General features: G+C 43.6%; 1 protein-coding gene across 2 annotated transcripts in view; it reads left to right on the forward strand.

Moving 5' to 3' along the window:
* otc (ornithine transcarbamylase) overlaps positions 1-20,042 on the forward strand; it is a 49,032-nt gene that overhangs the window by 4,456 nt on the left and 24,534 nt on the right. Inside the window, exons 1-3 of one of the 2 annotated variants that reach the window (XM_078232575.1) lie at positions 4,084-4,209; positions 4,481-4,619; positions 5,338-5,419. In XM_078232575.1, the coding sequence (XP_078088701.1) occupies positions 4,202-4,209; positions 4,481-4,619; positions 5,338-5,419 (229 nt within the window). In that variant the 5' untranslated portion in view covers positions 4,084-4,201. Of the gene's footprint in view, positions 1-4,083; positions 4,210-4,480; positions 4,620-5,337; positions 5,420-20,042 lie in introns of those variants that run through there. The other variant, XM_078232574.1, reaches the window with a different exon arrangement.

The raw sequence follows: 20,042 nt of genomic DNA on the forward strand, positions 1-20,042 counted from the left end.
TACTCTCCCATGATACAACCTAAGCAAGATTGTGTCAAAGTGCCTCAAAACTCTCCAAAAACCATCATGGGTTTGATTCTTGGTATACAACGATGTCAGGAAGGGAGTTTTCTGCATGAAGGCAGATATTCGTGCCAAGTGATATTTCTTGCTACAGTTAGGGAATGGAGGGCAAGTCCCTTGTCTGCCTCAGCGGGAAAAGGGATTGACCCCATGATGCTGGCACCAATCCGATCCCCAAACACTAGCCATCCAGCCAACTGAGCTAGCTGCCACCACCCTCATTTTGCAAACTAAAGAGGAGGGAAAAAAATGATCCTGTTTTCCTTTTGCAGATTGCTATCCCACAGAAAGTACAATGTATTACCTGACAGCTGTCTACCATCTAGAATCAAATAGAGGTACTATCACATGTCAAATGTTATGAGGAACCAACCAGGGAATAGGCCATCTTGGATTGGGTATTGCAGAATGAGAAAGGATTAATTGGCAATCTAGTTGTGAGAAAACCCTTGGGGATGAGTGACCATAATAAGATGAAATTCTTCATCAAAGTGGATAGTGAAGTAGTTGATTCTGAGACCAGGGTCCTGAATCTCAGGTTGGTTCCTCATTGCACTGGTCCAGAAATTCCTCCTCTTTTGTGCTGTGACTAATTGGACTCATCCAATCTATATGCAGATTAAAGGCACCCATCTCAGGTGTTCCTGTATCACATGCATCTCTTATTTGTTTGAACTTCGGTCCCACATTCCTGAACTAGGGGCACCTGGTGCAAAGGGGGACAGGGAAGGCGGAGGACCTCCTCGTGAACCTGCTCTTGGGCCTGGCCAAACTTGCTATCCACAGGTCCAGGGAGCGGGCGACTGAGTGGCTCACCCAACCCGACTGTCTGCACCTCTACCGCGGCTACATTCACGGCCGGGTATCTCTGGAGAGGAGCATGTGGAGTCCACGGGCACCATCGATAATGGCTCTGCTGCACTGGGAAACATTACTGAAAGAAAGTACAGTGGACAGGCAATGGCAGGAATTTAAGGAATGAATAGGTGAACTCCAAAAGTTGTTTATTCTTATTTGGTGCAAAACTGGAAAGGGAACTGTGGTCAAACCATGGCTTACGAGGGAAATTAGGGATAGTATTAGATTCAAAGGTGAAGCATACAAATTGGCAAGAAAAAGCAATAGACCTGAGGATTGAAAGCAGTTTAAAATTCAGCAAAGGCAGCCAAGAGATTGATTAAGAAGAGGAAATGAAGTATGAAAGTAAGTGGGGAACATAAAAACTGACTGTAAAAGTTTCTATAGGTATGTAAAGAGAAAAAGATTGACAAAAACTGAACTTACAGTCCGAAACAGCGGAAATTCATAACGGGGAAGAAAGAAATGGCTGAGGAATTAAATTTGTACTTTGTTTCTGTCTTCTCAAAAGATGACATCAATAATGTACCGGAAATTCTGAGAAACACAAGTTTTAGTGAGGAGCTGAAGGAAATCAGTATTAGTAGAGAAATGGTTTTGGGGAAGTTAACGGAATTTTAGGCAGATAAATCTCCAGGGTTTGATAATCTTAATCCCAGAACACTTAAGGATGTGGTCCTAGAAATAGTAGATCCATTGGTGGTCATTTTCTAAAAGTCCTTGACTCTGGAATGGTTTCTACAGATTGGAGGGTAGCCAAAGTAAGCCATTTATTCAAAAAGGGAGGTAAGACAGAGAGGGAACTATAGACCAGTGAGCCTAACATCAATACTGGGGAAGTTGCCAGAGTCCATGCTCAAGGATTTTATAGCACAGCATTTGAAAAGCAGTGGTATAATCAAAGTCAGCATGAATTTACAAAAGGGAAATCATGCTTGACAAATCTACTGGAATTCTTTAAGAATGTAACTAGTAGAGTTGCCTGGGGCGAACCATTGGATGTGGTTTATTTAAACTTTCAGAAGACATTTGACAAGGTCTCACACAGCAGATTACTATGTAAAGTTAAAGTGCATGGGATTGTGTAAAGTAAGTTACTTGAGAAAGGATGTACTGGCAGTGGAGGGGGTGCAGAGGAGATTCACTAGGTTGATTCTGGCGTTGAGAGGGTTGGCTAATGAGGAGAGAGTGAGGAGACTAAGACTATACTCATTGGAATTCAGAAGAATGAGGGGGGGGAATCTTATATACACATATAAAATTATGAATGGAACAGATAAGATAAAAGCAGGGAAGTTGTTTCCACCGGCAGGTGAAACTAGAACTAGGGGGCATAGTCTCAAAATAAGGGGAAGCTGATTTCAGACTGAGTTGAGGAGGAATTTCTTCACCCAAAGGGTTGTGAATCTCTGGAATTCTCTGCCTAGTGAAGCAGTTGAGGCTACCTCGTTGAATGTTTTTAACTGTTTTTGAACAGTAAAGGAATTAAGGATTATGGTCAGTATGTGGGTAAGTGGAGCTGAGTCCACGAAAAGATCAGCCATAATCTTATTGAATGGTGGAGCAGGCTTCAGGGGCTGGATGGCCGCCTCCTGCTCCTCGTTCTTCCATCCATATTGTCTTAAAGTGCATGGGATTGCAGACAGTGTCATGAGATGGATAGAAAGCTGGTTAGCAGACAGGAAGCAAAGAATTGGAATAAATGGGTCTTTTTCCGATTGGCAGTCAGTGACTAGTGGGGAACTGCAGGGATCTGTGCTAGGACCCTGACTGTTCACGTTACATATTAAAGATTTGGACAAGGGAACTAAATGTATCTTCTCCAAATTTGCAGATGATACAAAGTTGGGTGGGAGGATGAGCTGTGAGGAGGATGCAGAGATGCTTCAGCATGATTTGGACAGGCTGAGTGAGAGTGGTTTTAGGCTTGGCATATGCAGTACAATGTGGATAAATTTGAGGTTATCCACTCCAGTAGCAAAAATAGGAAGGCAGATTATTATTATTTGAAAGAGTGTACATTGAGAGAGTTGGATACTCAGTGAGACCTTGGTGTCCTTGTGTATCAGTCACTGAAAGTAAGTGCAAAGGTACAGCAGGCAGTAAAGAAGGCAAATCGCTATAGAGGGAGTGCAGCGAAGGTTTACCAGGCTGATTCCTGGGATGGCAGAAATGACATATGAGGAGAGACTAAGTCGGGTAGGATTATATTCATTGGAGTTTAGAAGAGTGAGAGAGGATCTCAGAGAAACTTATAAAATTCTAACAGGATTAGACAGGCTAGACTCAGAAAGAGTGTTCCCTATGGCGGAGAACTAGGGGTCATAGTTTGAGGATAAGAGGTAAACCTTTTAGGACTGAGGTGAGGAGAAATTTCTTCACCCAGAGAGTTGTGAATCTGTGGAATTCACTATCACAGAAAGTAGTTGAATCAAACTTTGTGTGATTTCAAGAAGGAATTATACAAAACTCTTGGGACGAAAGAGATAGGGAGAGAAAGCAGGATCAGGGTATTGAATTTGATGATGGGCCATGATCATAATGAATGGTGGAGCAGGCTCGAAGGGCAGAATAACCTACTCCTGCTTCGAGTTTCTATGCATGTTTCTGTGTATCGTGCATTTACATATAAAACCTTTAGTTTTAATCTTTAAATGGAGATTGTCATTGGCAATCAATTCAGCAAATCATATTGTTAAAGGTTTTGTGCCTTTGATTCATATCATACTGAGGCCCAATAGGTCTTTATGCTGGTTCAGTTTTGTGGCCATAGTAATGACTTCATGGAAAAGTAATTGGGGGAGAAAGAAATTGAGATGAAATTGCTGAAATACACGGATCAATTAAATGCTAAACATGGTGTATAAAATTATGGGGGTCATGGATGGAATGGAAAGTTCAAAGACGTGTAGGGTAGGTGGATTAGCCATGGGAAATGTGTGGGATTGTAGGGAGGAGCGGAGAGGGATACCCTTTTGGAGAGTCGGTGCAGACTTGATGGGCCGAATGGCCTCTTTCTGAACTGTAATGATTCTATGGTTCTATGGATAGGAAGGATATATTTCTACGAGAGGTCATTAACCAGGGGTGCATAGATTTAAAAGTAATCGATGGAAAGATTAGAGAGGAGTTGAGAATTATTTTTCACCCAGAAAGGTGGTGGGGAATATGAAACACTCTGCTTGAAAGGATGGTGGAAGCAGAAACCTTCAGTGCATTAAAAATATCTTCGAGATATACTTGAAGTGCTGCAACCACAGGACTGCAGGCCAAGAACCTGATGGTCAGGTTAGAATTTAGGTCCTCCATGCCAGCTGACTAGCCTCCAACTGTACCACAAATCTTTCTTATGTTAACCTTTTATTCCTCTTCAGATCCATGTCACCTGCTGTGTCTTAACAGCATTTTCTGTCTCTGTAAAGAAGCGAGGTCTGTTTTTGTATAACTTTGAAACAGACACTGTTCCCTGTTCATGTTAAGGCAAAAAATAATTACAGGTTCATTTTGGTGCGTTAAAGTATAACTCAGAATGTAACAGTTTGTTGGGTTCTGATTGCAGATGTGGCCAAGTTATGCTGGGTGCTGCTGTTCTAAAAGGGCGTCACCTGTTAACTCTCAAGGATTTTAATGGTGAAGAAATAAAGCAACTATTGTGGACAGCAGCTGATCTGAAAATGAGAATAAAAGAGAAAGGAGAGGTAACTGGCAGAATCATAACTTCACTAATTTTCTTTGATATGTGGATTCACTGAGATCTTCTGTTATTTGTGTGTATTTCTCTTTTTTTCCCAATGATGTCTCTCTGTCTCCTTTTCTTTCCAATGGTGCCTCTCAGGCATACATCCGACTCCAGTTAGACTATGGTACAAAGTTTCATGCAGTAAGTGTTTGGCATAATTGATTAGGTCTGAATTGGGTTTTCTTCTGCTTTCCTATAGACCAGTTTATGGGTCTGGTCAAGACAAATAATTTCAGGTGAGAGGAAGCTCAGAAAATTGATTTATTCCTCACGACACCTTAAGCCTTTAGGAAAAACTGCCCTCATAAATGAAAGCAGTTTCTGCTGCCCACTCCAGAATAATCCATTGCAGAGGTCAAAACTGTAAAATCTTAGCTGAATCTGAACAGAAATAATTTGGATTGAATTGTATATGGATTTTTCAAACTTTGGACATCACCTGTTCCAGGTGAGCATGCTGATGGGCCCTGTGACAGATAGCCATTGGAAAGTTTGAATGAGAATTTTCTCTCTGTTTCACCCTTCCCACTCTGACTCTTGTGGTCTTTGTATTAATAATTACTAGACTCAAAGTATTGGCAATGTTCGCTGATGTTTCTAGCATGGAGATCTTGTGTCAACAGTAAAGTTTCTAATCTTATTTTGTTTTTGTTCCCCTACTTTATGGATTACAACAGTTACTCCCTTTACTTCAAGGCAAATCTATTGCCATGATATTTGAAAAAAGGAGCACCAGGACAAGAATTTCTACAGAAACAGGTGAGAGATGGTTCTCGAAATACTGTATATATGTAACAGTAGATCTTCCCAAGTTGCACCTGGTGATTATTTTTTTCTCAATTAAAGACAGGCAAATGGTGTGTTACAAAGAGGTTAGAATATAAAAGTAACAAAGTCTTGCTACAGTTATACAGGGTGTTGACGAGGGCACACTGCAGTACTGTGTTCAGCTTAGCCTTCTTATCTAAGGAAAGGCATGCTTACCTTAGAGGGAGTGCAACAGAGGTTCACCAAACTGGTTTATGGATGAAGGGATTGTCCTGCGAGGAGGCGGAATAGAATATGCTACATTTCCTCAAGTTTTGAAGAATAAAAGGTGATCTAAGTTCAATATATAAAATTCTTAAGGGGGTTGATAGGGTCGGTGCTGGGAAAATGTTACCTCTGGCTAGAGGCTCCAGATCTTGTGGGCTCAATAAGGGATCAGACTAAAATTAAGAAAGAATTCTTCACTCGGAGGATTGTGAATCTTTTGGAATTCTCCACCCCAAAGAGCTGTGGGCATTCCGTCATTGAGCACATTCAAGAAAGAGTTCAATAAGTATTTGGTTTTAAGGGTATAGGAATGATATGGAAAAATGGAGTTGAGGCAGACAATCAGTCATGATCTTGCTGGATGGTGGAGGCAGCTTGATGGGCCAAATGGCCTACTCTAGCTTTAGTTTCTTATGAAATACATAGGTGAAGGTCCAGGATACCAATAATAATGTAAGGAGTAACTTGCTAAATAATTCAAGAAAATTTAATGGGCTTAACAAGTACTGAGATATAGAGCCTAATATTTGTGAACCATCTGAATTGTTATGACAGAATCAGTGAACACTGGATGGTATAAGTAGATTGGAAACAGACTAACATGGTGTCCTTTAAAGAGGATGATGAGTAGATACAAATACTGCAGATCTGTTGCCTGGAATTCCTTGCAAAAAGTTACTAGTTAAGCTTAAAACACTATGGACTCGGCAAAACCTGGCAGTAAATCAGAAATTTGTTTGAGGATGGGAAGCAGTGGTACTTGTTTAGAGAAGTTGCATCAAATTTGGATCAAGTACTGAGTTGGGCGCACAGAAGGACCACTGCTATTTTTAGATAATATCAAACTGAATAGGAAAATTGAATCTGAGGAGACAGCTTAGGGACTACAAAATGGGTTGGATAAAACATGTTATTGAACAATGTGATAACAGATAAACATTATTACAAAGAGGTCCTGTGGCACAGTAGGCAGCATCCCTGCCTCTGAGCCAGATGCTCCAGATTTGAGTCCCATTGCTGACTTGATAACAAAGGAATCATAGAATCCCTACAATGCAGAAGGAGGACATTCAGCCCATCGAGTCTGCACCGACAACAATCCCACCCAGGCTCTATCCCCGTAACCCCACATATTTACCCTGCCAATCCCTCTAACCTATGCATCCCGGGACACTAAGGGGCAATTTAGCATGGCTAATCAACCTAACCCGCTCATCTTTGCACTGAGAAGAAACCAGAGCACCCGGAAGAAACCCAAGCAGACATGGGGAGAATGTGCAAACTCCACACAGACAGTGACCCAATGCAGGAATCGAACCCAGGTCCCTGGAGCTGCAGTGTTAACCACGGTGCCACCATGCCATCCTTGGAAGGTACTTCCATAATGAGACCAAGCAGGTTGAGTGGGTTTCTATGAATTCTATGAGTATCAATCTGCAAATCCTTCCAACACAATTGCTGATGGTGAGAGTGGGAGAGATTCCTGGTCAGCCATGTGATGGAAAGAATTGGAACCTCCACCATCATGATCCATAACTCCAGACTACAAGATGCACCTTGGCCTCCCTGAGTGAACAGCAAAACCAGATTCAAACATTATTCCAAATCTGTATAACTTACTTCACATAGAGCAAGATGAGTGAAGTGAATACTTCAAGAAAAAATCCTGTCCATGGATAAAATTTGATCTCATCAAACTTTATTTCACTAGAATCCTCTCAATAATTATACGTATCAAACTCTTTGCAAAGCTCCTTGTGTACAATCGTTTTGCCATTTTTCTTCACTATTCATTTTAGTTCTACTTTAGTTTAGCTCAACTGATTTTTTTTCTAATTTAGGTTATTGCATCAGCACAACAAAACTGCAGATATTTAGAACCTGCAGATTTTTTAGTTGCGCCAACTTGGACTTTTTATTTGTTGTAAGCTTTAAAAACTCCAATACCCGCAGTCCCCAAATGAAAGAACTGTAATCACCACATCAAGACAGTCTAAAGCAACTCTCAAACCACCTAATGGAAACCTTGCAACATTATTTGTCTATTTCACAAAGGTAACTGACTCTCTGGACAAACAATTAAATCATTTACTTTCTTATCATTTCCTGAGTCAGCAAAAGAATGACAAACACTTGCAACACAGTAAATGTAAAAGACCAAACAATTCAAACAATGCAAACACTAATAGTTTTTCTGGATTTATTGAAATGTATCTCAACCATCATTTAAAGTTTCTGCATCACATGTGTGCCTGAAAGTGCTATAGGGGCAGCTCGGTGGCACAGTGGTTAGCATTGCTGCCTCACAGTGCAAGGGACCCGGGTTCAATTCCGGCCTCGGGTCACTGCTTATGTGGAGTTTGCACATTCTACCTGTGTCTGCGTGGGTTTCCTCCGGATGCTCCGGTTTCCTCCCACACTCCAAGGATGTGTGGGTTAGGTTGATTGGACATGCTAAATTGCCTCTTAGTGTCAGGGTGTCCAGCAAGGTAAATACAGGCGTGGGGGCTATGGGGATAGGGCTGGGTGAGATTGTTGTCAGTGCAGGATTGATGGGTCAAATGGTCTCCTCCTGCGCTGCAGGGATTCTATTCTATGATTCTAACTCTGAAGTTGGAAACCCACCCGTAGAAAATAAAAGAAAAAAGTCAAACTTCCATGGAAAATTGAAATTTCAGTCAAAGGGAGTCTCTTTCATATCTGAACATGTTGCATTTCTTAAATTAGTTTTAGAGAATAGTCCATAAAATGAGAATGCAATAATCATGTAGGATTTTAATCTTCAAAAGACTGATTAAATCAGTAAAAGTAGTTTGGAGGACAAGTTAGAATGCGTTCATGACAGTTTCCGAGAACAATACATTGGGGAACCAACCAGGGAATTGGTTACATTACATTTTGTTTTGTGCAATGAGATAGGGTTATTTAGTAATCTCATAACAAGGGATCCTCTGAAGGCGTGATCTTACTGTGATAGAAATTCACATTGAGTTTGAGCGTGACATTCGTAAGTTGAAAACTAGAGCAAAATGAAGCCAAGGATAAGTAAGCTAAGGTGCAATGGGAAATTAGTTTGAAAGGTATTACTGCAAATGAGCAATGGCAAACATTTAAGAACTATTTTGTATTTCTCAATATGGAATACAAAAAGAGATCCATCCATGGTGACCGAAAGAGGTTAAAGGTAGTTTTAGGTTAAAAACAACAGGCTTATAATATCAACATGAGTAGTAAGCATGAGAGAACAAAGGATGGTCGAAAAATTAAGAAAAATGGATGTAGTATATTTGGATTTTTAAGTCATTCGATAAGGAAAGGTTATTGCATAAGAAAAGGGTTCATGGAGTGGTATATCAGTGTGGATAGAGTGTAGAAATAAATAAGTAATTTACAACATTGACGTCTACCCAGCAATGTGGAAAATTGCTCAGCTATGTCCTGTAGACAAAAAGACAGGACAAATCCAAATACCACCCCAGCACTCTACTCTCGGTCATCAATAAGGTGATGGTAGGGGTCATTAACAGTGTTATCATGCTGCACTTGCTTAGCAATAACCTGCTCACTGTCTCAGTTTAGGTTCTGCCAGGATCACTCAGCTCTTGACCTCATTACAATCTTAGTTCAAACATGGACAAAGAGCTGAATTCCGGTGGTGAGGTGAGAATGACTCGAATTGACAATAAGGCCATGTTTGACCAAGTATGACATCAAAGAGCCCTAGCAAAACTGAAGTCAATGGGAACCTGGCACAAATCACTACTGGTTTTCAAAAACAAAATCTTGTCATGATGACCACGCTGGAGGTGCTTGGATGCCCTGAGGGGTGAAGGGCGAGGCTGTGCATTGCTTGACCTGGATCCTTGCTGTGCCAAGGGGGCATATGAAGGTAGTGCCAATGGGGCTCTGGTGGGGGCGGGGAACACTCCTCCACTGTATGGTGAGGTGGGAGCTAGGAAGAGCCATGATGCCTGTGGGGGCTGCGGATGTTGTTGTGATGGAGGGGAGACCCGATCTCCACGGTGGGGGGAGGGGAGACCTTAAATGTAGCTATTGAAATTGGGGCACCCTTGAAAGATGATGCCCTGATCTCTGTGGAGCCAGCCTTGCTGTCTCTATCAGGCCCCTGCCTGCCAGTGTGACGGCACAAACCAAACCCCCAGATTTTCTGTGCAGTGAGTGCCAGAAAATCTGGACAGAAAACTCAGCCGTGCATCTGGAGATACACGCCGGTTTTCAGTCTGAACCTGACACTCTGCTAGGTTTTGGGAAAAGTCTGCCCGATATCCCCTGTCCCATTCAGTGTGGTGCCTGTGAGTAGCTGAAGGTTCACTTACCCTTGCAGTGCCCATGAGGTCATTCATCCACCTTCGGCGCTGCAGGGCAGTCCTTTGGTGGAGGCTGTGGGCACCGACCACCCTGGCGACTTCCTTCTATGCAGGGTTTCTTTTCAAAAAATATACTTTATTCATGTATAATCTGAAAAACACATGACAAAAACATTTCCGATCTTTACTATAATAAAGTGCGATCACATTTACATTTTCCAAGATCAGAATTTACACTGTGTTCAGTCTAAGAACATTACATATATTTCAATATGTGTCCAACGTTCTTTTATTTATATATATATATATATATATATATATATGTCAAATTGAACTTTGTGGTGCTTTAATAGAATTACACACAGTTTGAGATTATACACAGTCCAGTCCGAGGGGTTTTTCCTCGACCAACATTGGCTGAAAAGCCTTAAATAGAGCCCTTTCCCCATTACGAAGTGGTGGCAGCTGTCCCAAACTTGAGTGACCAGTGACCTCAGCACATAGTCGTAGACTTTGGAATGTACCTGTCTGCAACACTCAGTTGAGGACAATTCTTCACACTGGAAGATCAACAAGTGGGTTTCCTCTGGGTGCTCAGGTTTCCTTTCACAGTCCAAAGATGTGCGGGTTAGGTGGATTGGCCATGATAAATTGCCCCTTAGTGTCCTGGGATGCATGGGTTAGAGGGATTAGCAGGATGAATACGTGGGGTTACGGGAATGGGGCGTGGATGGGATTGTGGCCAAATGGCCTCCTTCTGCAGTGCAGGGTTTCTATATGAAGTTTCAGGCAGACCAAAGAGCATCTTTCACTGAGTTGATGATCCTCCAGCTGTGTTTGATGTTTGTCTCGGTATATGACCCTGGGAACAGCCCACGGAGCATAGAGTCCTGCGTCACAGAGCTGTTCAGGATGAACCTCGACAAATACAACTGCATCTTTCTTCTTTGCAAAGGCACGTTCCACAAGGAGGTGTGTGACTGTCTCATCCCCTCCGCAGCAGCTTCAAGGGCAAAGTGCAATGCCGCTGAGACTTGCGCCGTGCATGAAAGATCTGATGGGGAGTGCCCTTCTCATCACCAGCCAAGCTAGGTCTTGGTGATTGTTTGAAAGTTCTGGTGATGAGGCATTCTGCCAAAGGATTCTGACAGTCTGTTCAGGGAACCATCCGACAGGATCCACCATCTCCTTTTCCCTCAGGGCCTTGAGGACTTTACACACAGACCACTGCTTGATCCCCATCTGGTCAAAGATGTTTTTCTGAATAAATTTCTCCTCGAGGGACAGGTGATATGTTACAGTCCAACTACTTGGAGCATTCTACGGCAATGTGGCTAGACCCATTCTTCGCAACACTGGGGACAGGTAGGATCTCAGCACATAGTGACACTTGGTGTTTGCATACCGAGGATTTACACATAGCTTGATGCAACCGCAAACAAAGATGGCCATCAGGATGAGGGCGGAGTTGGATACACTTTTTCTCCCCTTCTCCAGAGATTTGCGCATTGTGTCCGTTGGACACGATCCATCTTGGATCTCCAGATGAACTTAAAGATGGCTCGGTTGACTGCTGTGGCACAGGATGTGGGTATGGGCCAGACCTGTGCCACGTACACCAACTCCATGAGTATCTCACACCAGATGGAGAGGGGGCGTTGCTCCTACATTCCCAGTTTTGTTTTACTGTGGCAATTCGCTCTTCCCAGCTTTTGGCGCAAGCCCCAGCCACTCCAAACCATATCCCCAGCACCTTCAAGTAATCTGACCGGACATTGAAGGGGACAAAGGATTAGTCAGTTCAGTTCCCAAAGAACATGGCTTCACTCTTGCCCTGATTACCTTGGCTCCTAAGGCCAGTTCAAACTGGTTGCAGACTTTAAGGAGCCTGCGAACTGATGATGGGTCTGAGCAGAAGGCAGCCACGTCATCGATGTACAGGGAAGCTTTGACCTGAGTGCCTCTGCTGCCTGGGATTGTCTCCTCTTATGCCTATATCCTTCCTGATGGACTCCGTAAAAGGTTCAAACACAAACAGGACAGAGGAGAGAGGGCAGCCTGGCCTGACACCAGATTTGATCGGAAAACAAACTGCTGTTTGTGTAGAGCAGTTGGATCCAATTGCGGATTCCTCCCCAAGCCCCATTTTGGAGGGCACATCCATCATGTAGGTGTGCCATATGCCTTCTCCCGGTCCAGGCTGATGAGGCAGGTGTCTCTTGTCCTGCACATACGCAATCATATCCCTTAGTAGCGTGAGGCTGTCAGAGATCTTCCTGCCAGGTACAGCACAGGTCTGGTCAGGGTGGATCATCATCTGGTCAGGGTGGATCACTGATTCCAGAGCAGACGTGACCTGGTTGGCAATGACCTTGGCTAGAATTTTACAGTCCATGTTGAACAGTGAAATGGGTCGCCAATTTATAATTTCTTCCCTTTCCCCTTTTTGCTTGTAGATGATGGTAATGATGCCTTTCCTGATGGATGTGGACATGCTAGCGTCCAGAAGCATACACACATACACTTCCAGCAGGTCTGGGCCGACCCAGTCCCACAAAGCGAGCTACAACTCGGCCAGTAAGCTGTCGCTTCTGGGATCTTTACTTGTCTCAAAGGACTTGTTGGCCTTTGTCAGTTCATCCAGAGATAGTAGTTTGTACAGGCTCTCCCACTCGCCGCTGTTATCTAAGACCTCCGTGATAGGTGACAGGAAAGACTAGGGAGGCCGTGCTGTCTGTCGGCTTCAGGTCATACAGTCTGGCATAGATGGATTTGCAGATCCTTGGAATGTCACACTGCGATGACTTTACTGAGCCATCTTCTGCTTTCCAGCCACTGATTACGGATGTCTCTCAGTGGACCTTTTGGAAGAAGAAACACAAGAATCCTGCTCCATGGAGTAGACCCTGAATCAGAAGATGACCTTGGAGGCTTCCGAGGCAAAGAGTGAGGCTTGCTGTCTCTTCACCTCCTGGGGATCCTCCTTGACATTGACCCCCCATCGACTGCAGCCAGAACAGGTTCTGCTTTCTTTCCTGGAGTCAGGACATTCCAGCCCCACCCCCCTCATTGCTTTCTAAACACCTTTAAGGAGAAGAACCTCTTGATGTTCCCATGCAGGATTGTTCACGTGGCTTGACCTCTTCCTTCCATCCTCTGGGTACAAGACACTCTCTTGTGATTGCATTGAGCAGCACATAAAGGGAATTGTTACTGAATCTGGAGTCCAGAGCTTTCTTGGATCGCCAGGCCATCTCCTCCTTTGATTATGAGTTCACGACAAAGAACTTGATGCCTGGGTGCCCTTTAAATACGGTGCCTACATATGACAGCAGGGTTCATGTCACCCAGCCCACCATGCCACACAATACGTAACCCCTGACTGCATCACTCGATTCAGCTTAAATTCCCACTGGGCTCAGAGTGGGAAACTCCTTGTTCCCGCCCCCACTGTGGGATTTAGGCTCAGAATGGAAATTTCTGGCCATTGTGTGTAAAATGTTGAAATGACTTCATGCATGTGAAATTCATCAGATAAGGATGCCCATATCTAGTTGGTGTGATTGGTAGTTCAATTAGCCAGTCCTGAACTGGGAGCAGAGGTTATTTGTCTTATCTGGGTCAAGTTGACACACAATCAAGAGAAGCCTGGAATAGAGGGTACGAACTTCTTAGTGATAATCACAAAAAAAAGTATGGAAAACTTTGTTACTTTCTGTGTTTTGAGAATGTAGGATTAAAATTCATTCCATGTTCTATTTGCTTATGTATTACATGGAAGAGGAATCTGTTGCATTACAATTGGACTTTTGAGAGTGTGCAGTTGTTATGAGGAACACACATAGGGACATACACAAGTTAGTTTAATTCACAATGCTGATATGATTCCTAGTCAATGCTATTTTATGACTAGATGTTGAATAGGGCACTTCTGTTCACTTACAAGATAAATAATTGACATTGAACCCAGGTAAACATCAAGTGCAAATCCAAAATCTGTATCGGAAACTTTTCTCTACAGCAAATACTTTGCAAACAAATATATTGTTGACAAGAAACAAATCATTATAAATTCAAGTTTGCATTGTGGTGTTTATGGATTGTTGAAGTTTTGATTATGCACCTTTTAATATTTGCTTTGATACTTAAATGGCATTTTTAATTGTAGGGGCGGCATGGTAGCACAGTGGTTAGCACTGCTGCCTCACAGTGCCAGGGACCCGGGTTCGATTCCCGGCTTGGGTCACTGTCTGTGTGTAGTTTGCACATTCTCCCCATGTCTGCGTGGGTTTCCTCCGGGTGCTCCGGTTTCCTCCCAGTCCAAAGATATGCGGGTTAGGTTAATTGGTCATGCTAAATTGCCCCTTGGTATCAGGGGGACTAGCTAGGGTAAATACGTGGGGTTATGGGGATAGGGCCTGAGTGAGATTGTGGTTGGTGCAGACTCGATGGGCTGAATGGCCTCCTTCTGCACTGTAGCATTCTATGATATTAATTGTTTTGGTAACCGATGGCCGAGTGATATTATCGCTAGAATATTAATTCAGAAACTCAGCTAATGTTCTGGGGACCTGGGTTTGAATCCCACTACGGCAGATGGTGGAATTTGAATTCAATAAAAAAAACTGGAACTAAAGAATCTGTTGATGCCTGTGAAACCATTGTCGATTATCGGAAAAACCCATCTGTTTCACTAATGTCCTTTAGGGAAGGAAATCTGCCGTCCTTACCCGGTCTGGCCTACATGTGACTCTGTAGCCACAGCAATGTGGTTGACTCTCAACTCCCCCTGGGCAACTAGGGATGGCAATAAATGCTGGCCAGCTGGCGATACCCATGAATAAAAAAAACTTTAGAATTCCTGTAGTATTTGTGCAACTTCCTTTTATCGATCTATTTGACTAATTGGCAGAAAAGCTTTTAAAAACATCAGAGTAGGCGGTACAATCTCCTGATGGACACAGTGGAAATATTTTTCGAATGGGTAATCCTGCACAGCACCGAACAAGAAAGAAAATTCATCTCACTTGACAGCGATGAGGCACAGTGTATTCTATTTGTATTCAATTACAACGTTATAGATAAAAAGGAAAACTAGCAACAGAGGTAAATGATTATATGTTTAAAAAATAACATTTTCTGAACTATTAAAATTAAGGAGAACTACAAGGAGAGCTTCATGGAAAATGTTTATCAATGATAGCTGTTAATAAGAGCCTTGCATATCTTTTAAGATCTTCTATTAATTACGACTGACATTTTTGCTTACTCTCGAGGAATGTATCTGGTTGAAATAGAAGTGCAGCCAAAAGTTCAGCTTTACTGCTGAGGAGTGTAAACAATTACAGTGCATTATTCTAACCTGCTTTGTAACAGTAAGAACAATTTTTTTTGTGATGATGCAAAATTCTTAGTTTCTTAAAAATAAGTTTATAAATGTCTCTACTGAATTACACAGAAATTGGTGGAAAATGTGTCCATGGCTTGTAAGGTACAGTACAATAAGGTTATGGAAGTAGCAGGGACCTTGCATCACTCATATGTTTTGCAAGAAAGGGACGGGGGGGGGGAGGAGGAGTTTACAGAGCAGTGCCAAAATTGAGCTTCTTTTGATCAGGAAATATTTGTGGAAGTGGAGTACTGTCCAGGAAAGAAAATGCTTAAATTAAGAATCAAATGAAGAAGAAAATTTCGTGGGAAATATTAAAACAACCTGAAGCCTAGAGATCAGAACCCGTTTCATCGGCAAGCTCATTCTCTAGGGGTGGGCTTTGAAGTGAACTCTGCTGTCAATGTGTCAATTAGCACAGATGCAGAAACCTGTTTGGAATGGGCACTGAGACCGTACCAGCAATGAGTGTAAATGGAAAGGACAGCAGGAGATTTTGATGGGATTAATTTACTGCATTTTTAATAAGGGATGCTACAAAGCTGCTGAAATTTCCATTGTAACAAAGTGCAAGTAATCAGGGCTTTATTTATTTTTGTACATGTAAGAATGTTATACCGTTGGTTATCATGTTGAGGGGGGAATGAGATGTTTGTCACTTGTTGACTTGAATGGAAGTTTAAAAATAGTGGGAGAGATGTAAAGTGAGCTGTTGATTAGAAATCATTCATTTTTACCCACAAAATCAAAATGATCCATTATGGGTTTTGGCCATATTGCGTATTTCTCCAATGATTTATGTTACATAGTGAATGTAGTAACACGAGAATTCTTAAACTCGAGAAAACCTTTGGGGAATTTTTTACTGATGGGGAGACGGTTTTGAGTCTAAAAAGGGATATTGGATAGGGATCCCGATATCATCCCACCCTCTCCTGGGTTTTGCCTGAGCAGGTTTACAGGTGAGAGGGGAGCACCCATTGATTTATTGTAAGAAGTCTCACAACACCAGGTTAAACTGGGCTGTGCGACTTCTTACTGTGCCCACCCCAGTCCAATGCTAGCATCTCCACATCATTAATTTATTGATTAGGCATTCAAATGTTCTAAGAAGCAAGTTATTGCTGGTATCTGTAGCCTCCTGGCACAAGACTTCCATCCCAATGGCCATGCACTACCAGTGGCATCACGGTGCTTATCATTGGACAGCCAGCCAGCCCCTCCCAGGTTTCTGCGTAAAAGGGAATATTGTGTCTTAATGCCTCTATTTTCATTAGAATCCTGCTAGTCAGCTTTTTAACCACTCACTGCAGTGAGGTGGCTAAGACACCTGCGAGAAGCAGAGGGGAGCCTCAAATTTATGCAAATGAAAGTCTTGTTATGTTGATAGAACCGTTATTTACATGTTAGCCCTCTCTATGGGGGGAACTCTGTGGGGAAGCTGCTGCCACTTTTCTGTCAGATGTCTTAAGATGTCCTCCAATCTAAGTTTTCTCTTTGTGGAGCCAGAAGGAAAAGCGTTCTCCTCAGAACTCCATGGGGAATGTTGTGGCCTGCCCCGTCTGTCCCCTTTCCATAAGAATGGTTTAGCTCGAGAGGAAGGAGTATTGTGTATGAAGTGTTTAGTTGATCCTAGTGGGCTCTGCAGCTTGAGGAGGTGGGAATCAGTTCACCAACAGTGGAGGAGGGAATTTTTTCCCCTCCTATTTTGTAAGTGACTGCAGGATCATGGAATTGCCCGGATACACTGGGAAACTGTCCTGTGCAGCAGCAAAGCTTGGAATGAGCTTTCTGCTTTAAACAATGACTGCAGCAACTCCCACAACACGGGAAACGTCAAAAGTTAGCCGTTTCATTCAGGGTTACTTTGGATGTGCGTGTACATTACACTCAGTCATTGGGTCCATTATATTCAGGCACTGAAGTTGCATATAATTGATGTTCCTTGTGTGTTTTGCATGAGTTGCAGCTTTCAAACATGAGGGAAGTATCTACATGTTCAGTCAGGCATGCACGTCACTGCATTGTTTCCTTTCAGTGCAGAGAACCATGTCATATGACCCTTCTCCTCCCTGTGTTCGGAATGCTAAATGTGACTGCTGTATTTGACTATCGGCATCTACCCACTCCCCTCCCCCCACCATACCTGTTAAAACACTGCCCTCTCATCCTGCTATTTGACATGCAAAGATGGTCTGCAGCGCCAGAGGCAAATATTTTAATGCAGTGACACGCTGACCAGGGAGCACACATGATCCCTTCATGTGGCAGGATTGTTCCGAGATCCGAGTTTGCAATTGATTTTGATGAGGAAGACAGAGAGTCTCCAATCTGACAAAGTATCCATTCAATTGTCACTCACTGGCGCCTGCGTGTCGTCCAACTCCCAAAGGAAAGGAGAAAAAGAGTTGTAATTGGATGAAATTTTAATGTTATGAATGGAGGGGGTGATTTAGAGATCAAGAGGAAATATAATGTAATACTGAGCTGACAAAATTTGCAATGTAATTTACATTTTCGTAGTCTGTCATTGAATCGACATAACGTGCTGTTCAGACGGCAAAGGAAATACTGATGGTTTATTATTATGAAGAAGAAGAATGCATGAGCCGAGGTTGGACCAAACGCCTTATCCTTAGTATTAGACAGGAGCTCTCTCAGTGCTTTTTACGACTGTCCAAGTTTTAAAATATATTTTTAATGCATTCCAATAGCTAAAACAGCTTTACAGTTAAAAGTGTGCTTCTTATAAGCAGCGAAGTTGACATCTGGTCAAGAGCAGTAAATTTGAACTGAATGTGTTCACATTTGTGGGGAAAGGACTCAGTGGAATCTTTTCTGATTGGGCGCAAGATTTTTGATGTTCACAGGACTTTCTGAACATACCTGTTTTGAAAATGCCCAGACTGATGTTAATGGCTATTTGAAGTTGCTTTTAACGCTGCTTTTGAATTGGCTGGATAAAATCAGAAGTGATTACCACTGTCCAGCCTCATTCACATAATGTAGCATGGGGCGTGACCCTGTGAGCACGGAAAAGTAGCTGTTGCAAGCAGTCATCTGCCATTAAACAGCAGTTTTTGCTTAGTCCAAAGTTGGATGTGGGAAGACTTGGAGCAGGTCAAAACTTAGTTGTTTTCTGTAGCTCCTAGGGTCAGGGTAAGACACTGGGGGTGATTTTGATCCCGCGCTGTCCATCAATGGGAATGGTGCCACATACTCAAAATCTGGAGAGCACAGTTCGTGCTAGTGAGTTTCTGAGTTCCAATCTCGCCGGCCCATCGCCGGTGACTTGGTGTGAAACACACGGCAGGACCGCAGAAAGCTCATTTTAATACATTAGCATATCATTAGCAAGCACTCTCTTCGGAATTTCCCCTGCCCTCCTACTAGATATTCACGCTGGCGCCATTTACCATACATTCATGTCTAATAAACCTGTCATGGAGGTCTCCCCGGGGTCATAAAGCTAAGGGGAGAGGGACATGGCCAGGCAGTGGCCTGGCAATGCTGCCTGACACTGCCCCGTGGCACAAGTTGGCCCTATGCCAACATGGCAGTGCCAACCTGTGCCAAGCAGTGGACCCCAGTGGGAGCCTCCTGGAGGAGCAGGTTTCATTTAGTTGTGGTGGTGGCTGAGGAGCAGTGTCCACTAAGTGGGGTGTTGGAGGTGGGTGCAGGCTCAGACTGGGAGTGAGAGGAGGGGAAAAGAGAAGGTGGGTAGATGCTGATGATTGGGGTGCGGGGGTGAGAGAAGATGGGTAGGTGCTGATGATCGGAGTGGGGTGGGGGGAGAGAGAAGGTGGGTAGATGCTGATGATCGGAGTGGGGTGGGGGGAGAGAGAAGGTGGGTAGGTGCCGATGATCGGAGTGGGGTGGGGGGGTGAGAGAAGGTGGGTAGGTGCTGATGCTCGGAGTGGGGTGGGGGGGTGAGAGAAGGTGGGTAGATGCTGATGATCGGAGTGGGGTGGGGGGAGAGAGAAGGTGGGTAGGTGCCGATGATCGGAGTGGGGTGGGGGGGTGAGAGAAGGTGGGTAAATGCTGATGATCGGAGTGGGGTGAGGGGGTGAGAGAAGGTGGGTAGATGCTGATGATTGGAGTGGGGTGGGGGGAGAGAGAAGGTGGGTAGGTGCCGATGATCAGGGGAGTGTATGGGCAAAGAAGGTGGGTAAGGTGCCGATGATTGGGGGTAGGGGAAGAGAGAAGGGGCCAATGATCAAGGTGGGCGGGGGTGTAGAGAAGTGCCGACTCTGGTTGAGAGTGGGGAGAGGGGCCCCTTGTGAACTCCATGTGGGCTGGGGGGGTGGAGATGGAGGGAAAGGTTACTTAGGTACTGATCAGGGCGCCCATTAAAGATAGCATCCTGATCTCTGTGCAGCCAGGTGTGTTAAGCCCCTACCCCACTCGCACAATGGCTTGAAATACGCCCCCTTGATTTTTTTTTTGGCAGAGTGTTTAAGATCTGGAGAGAAAATCGACTGGTTTTTCTCACCGGAAACAACACTTTGCCATTTCAAGAATCAGGCTAATGTTTTCATTTTTGAAATGCACAGACATACGTGCCTAACCTAAAACTTCAACATCCTGTATAACAAGCAGCTCGAAATGAAGAGGAAAGCTGACTAACTAT

This window comes from Mustelus asterias, chromosome 17, assembly GCF_964213995.1.
Source record: "Mustelus asterias chromosome 17, sMusAst1.hap1.1, whole genome shotgun sequence".
NCBI lineage: Eukaryota > Metazoa > Chordata > Chondrichthyes > Carcharhiniformes > Triakidae > Mustelus > Mustelus asterias.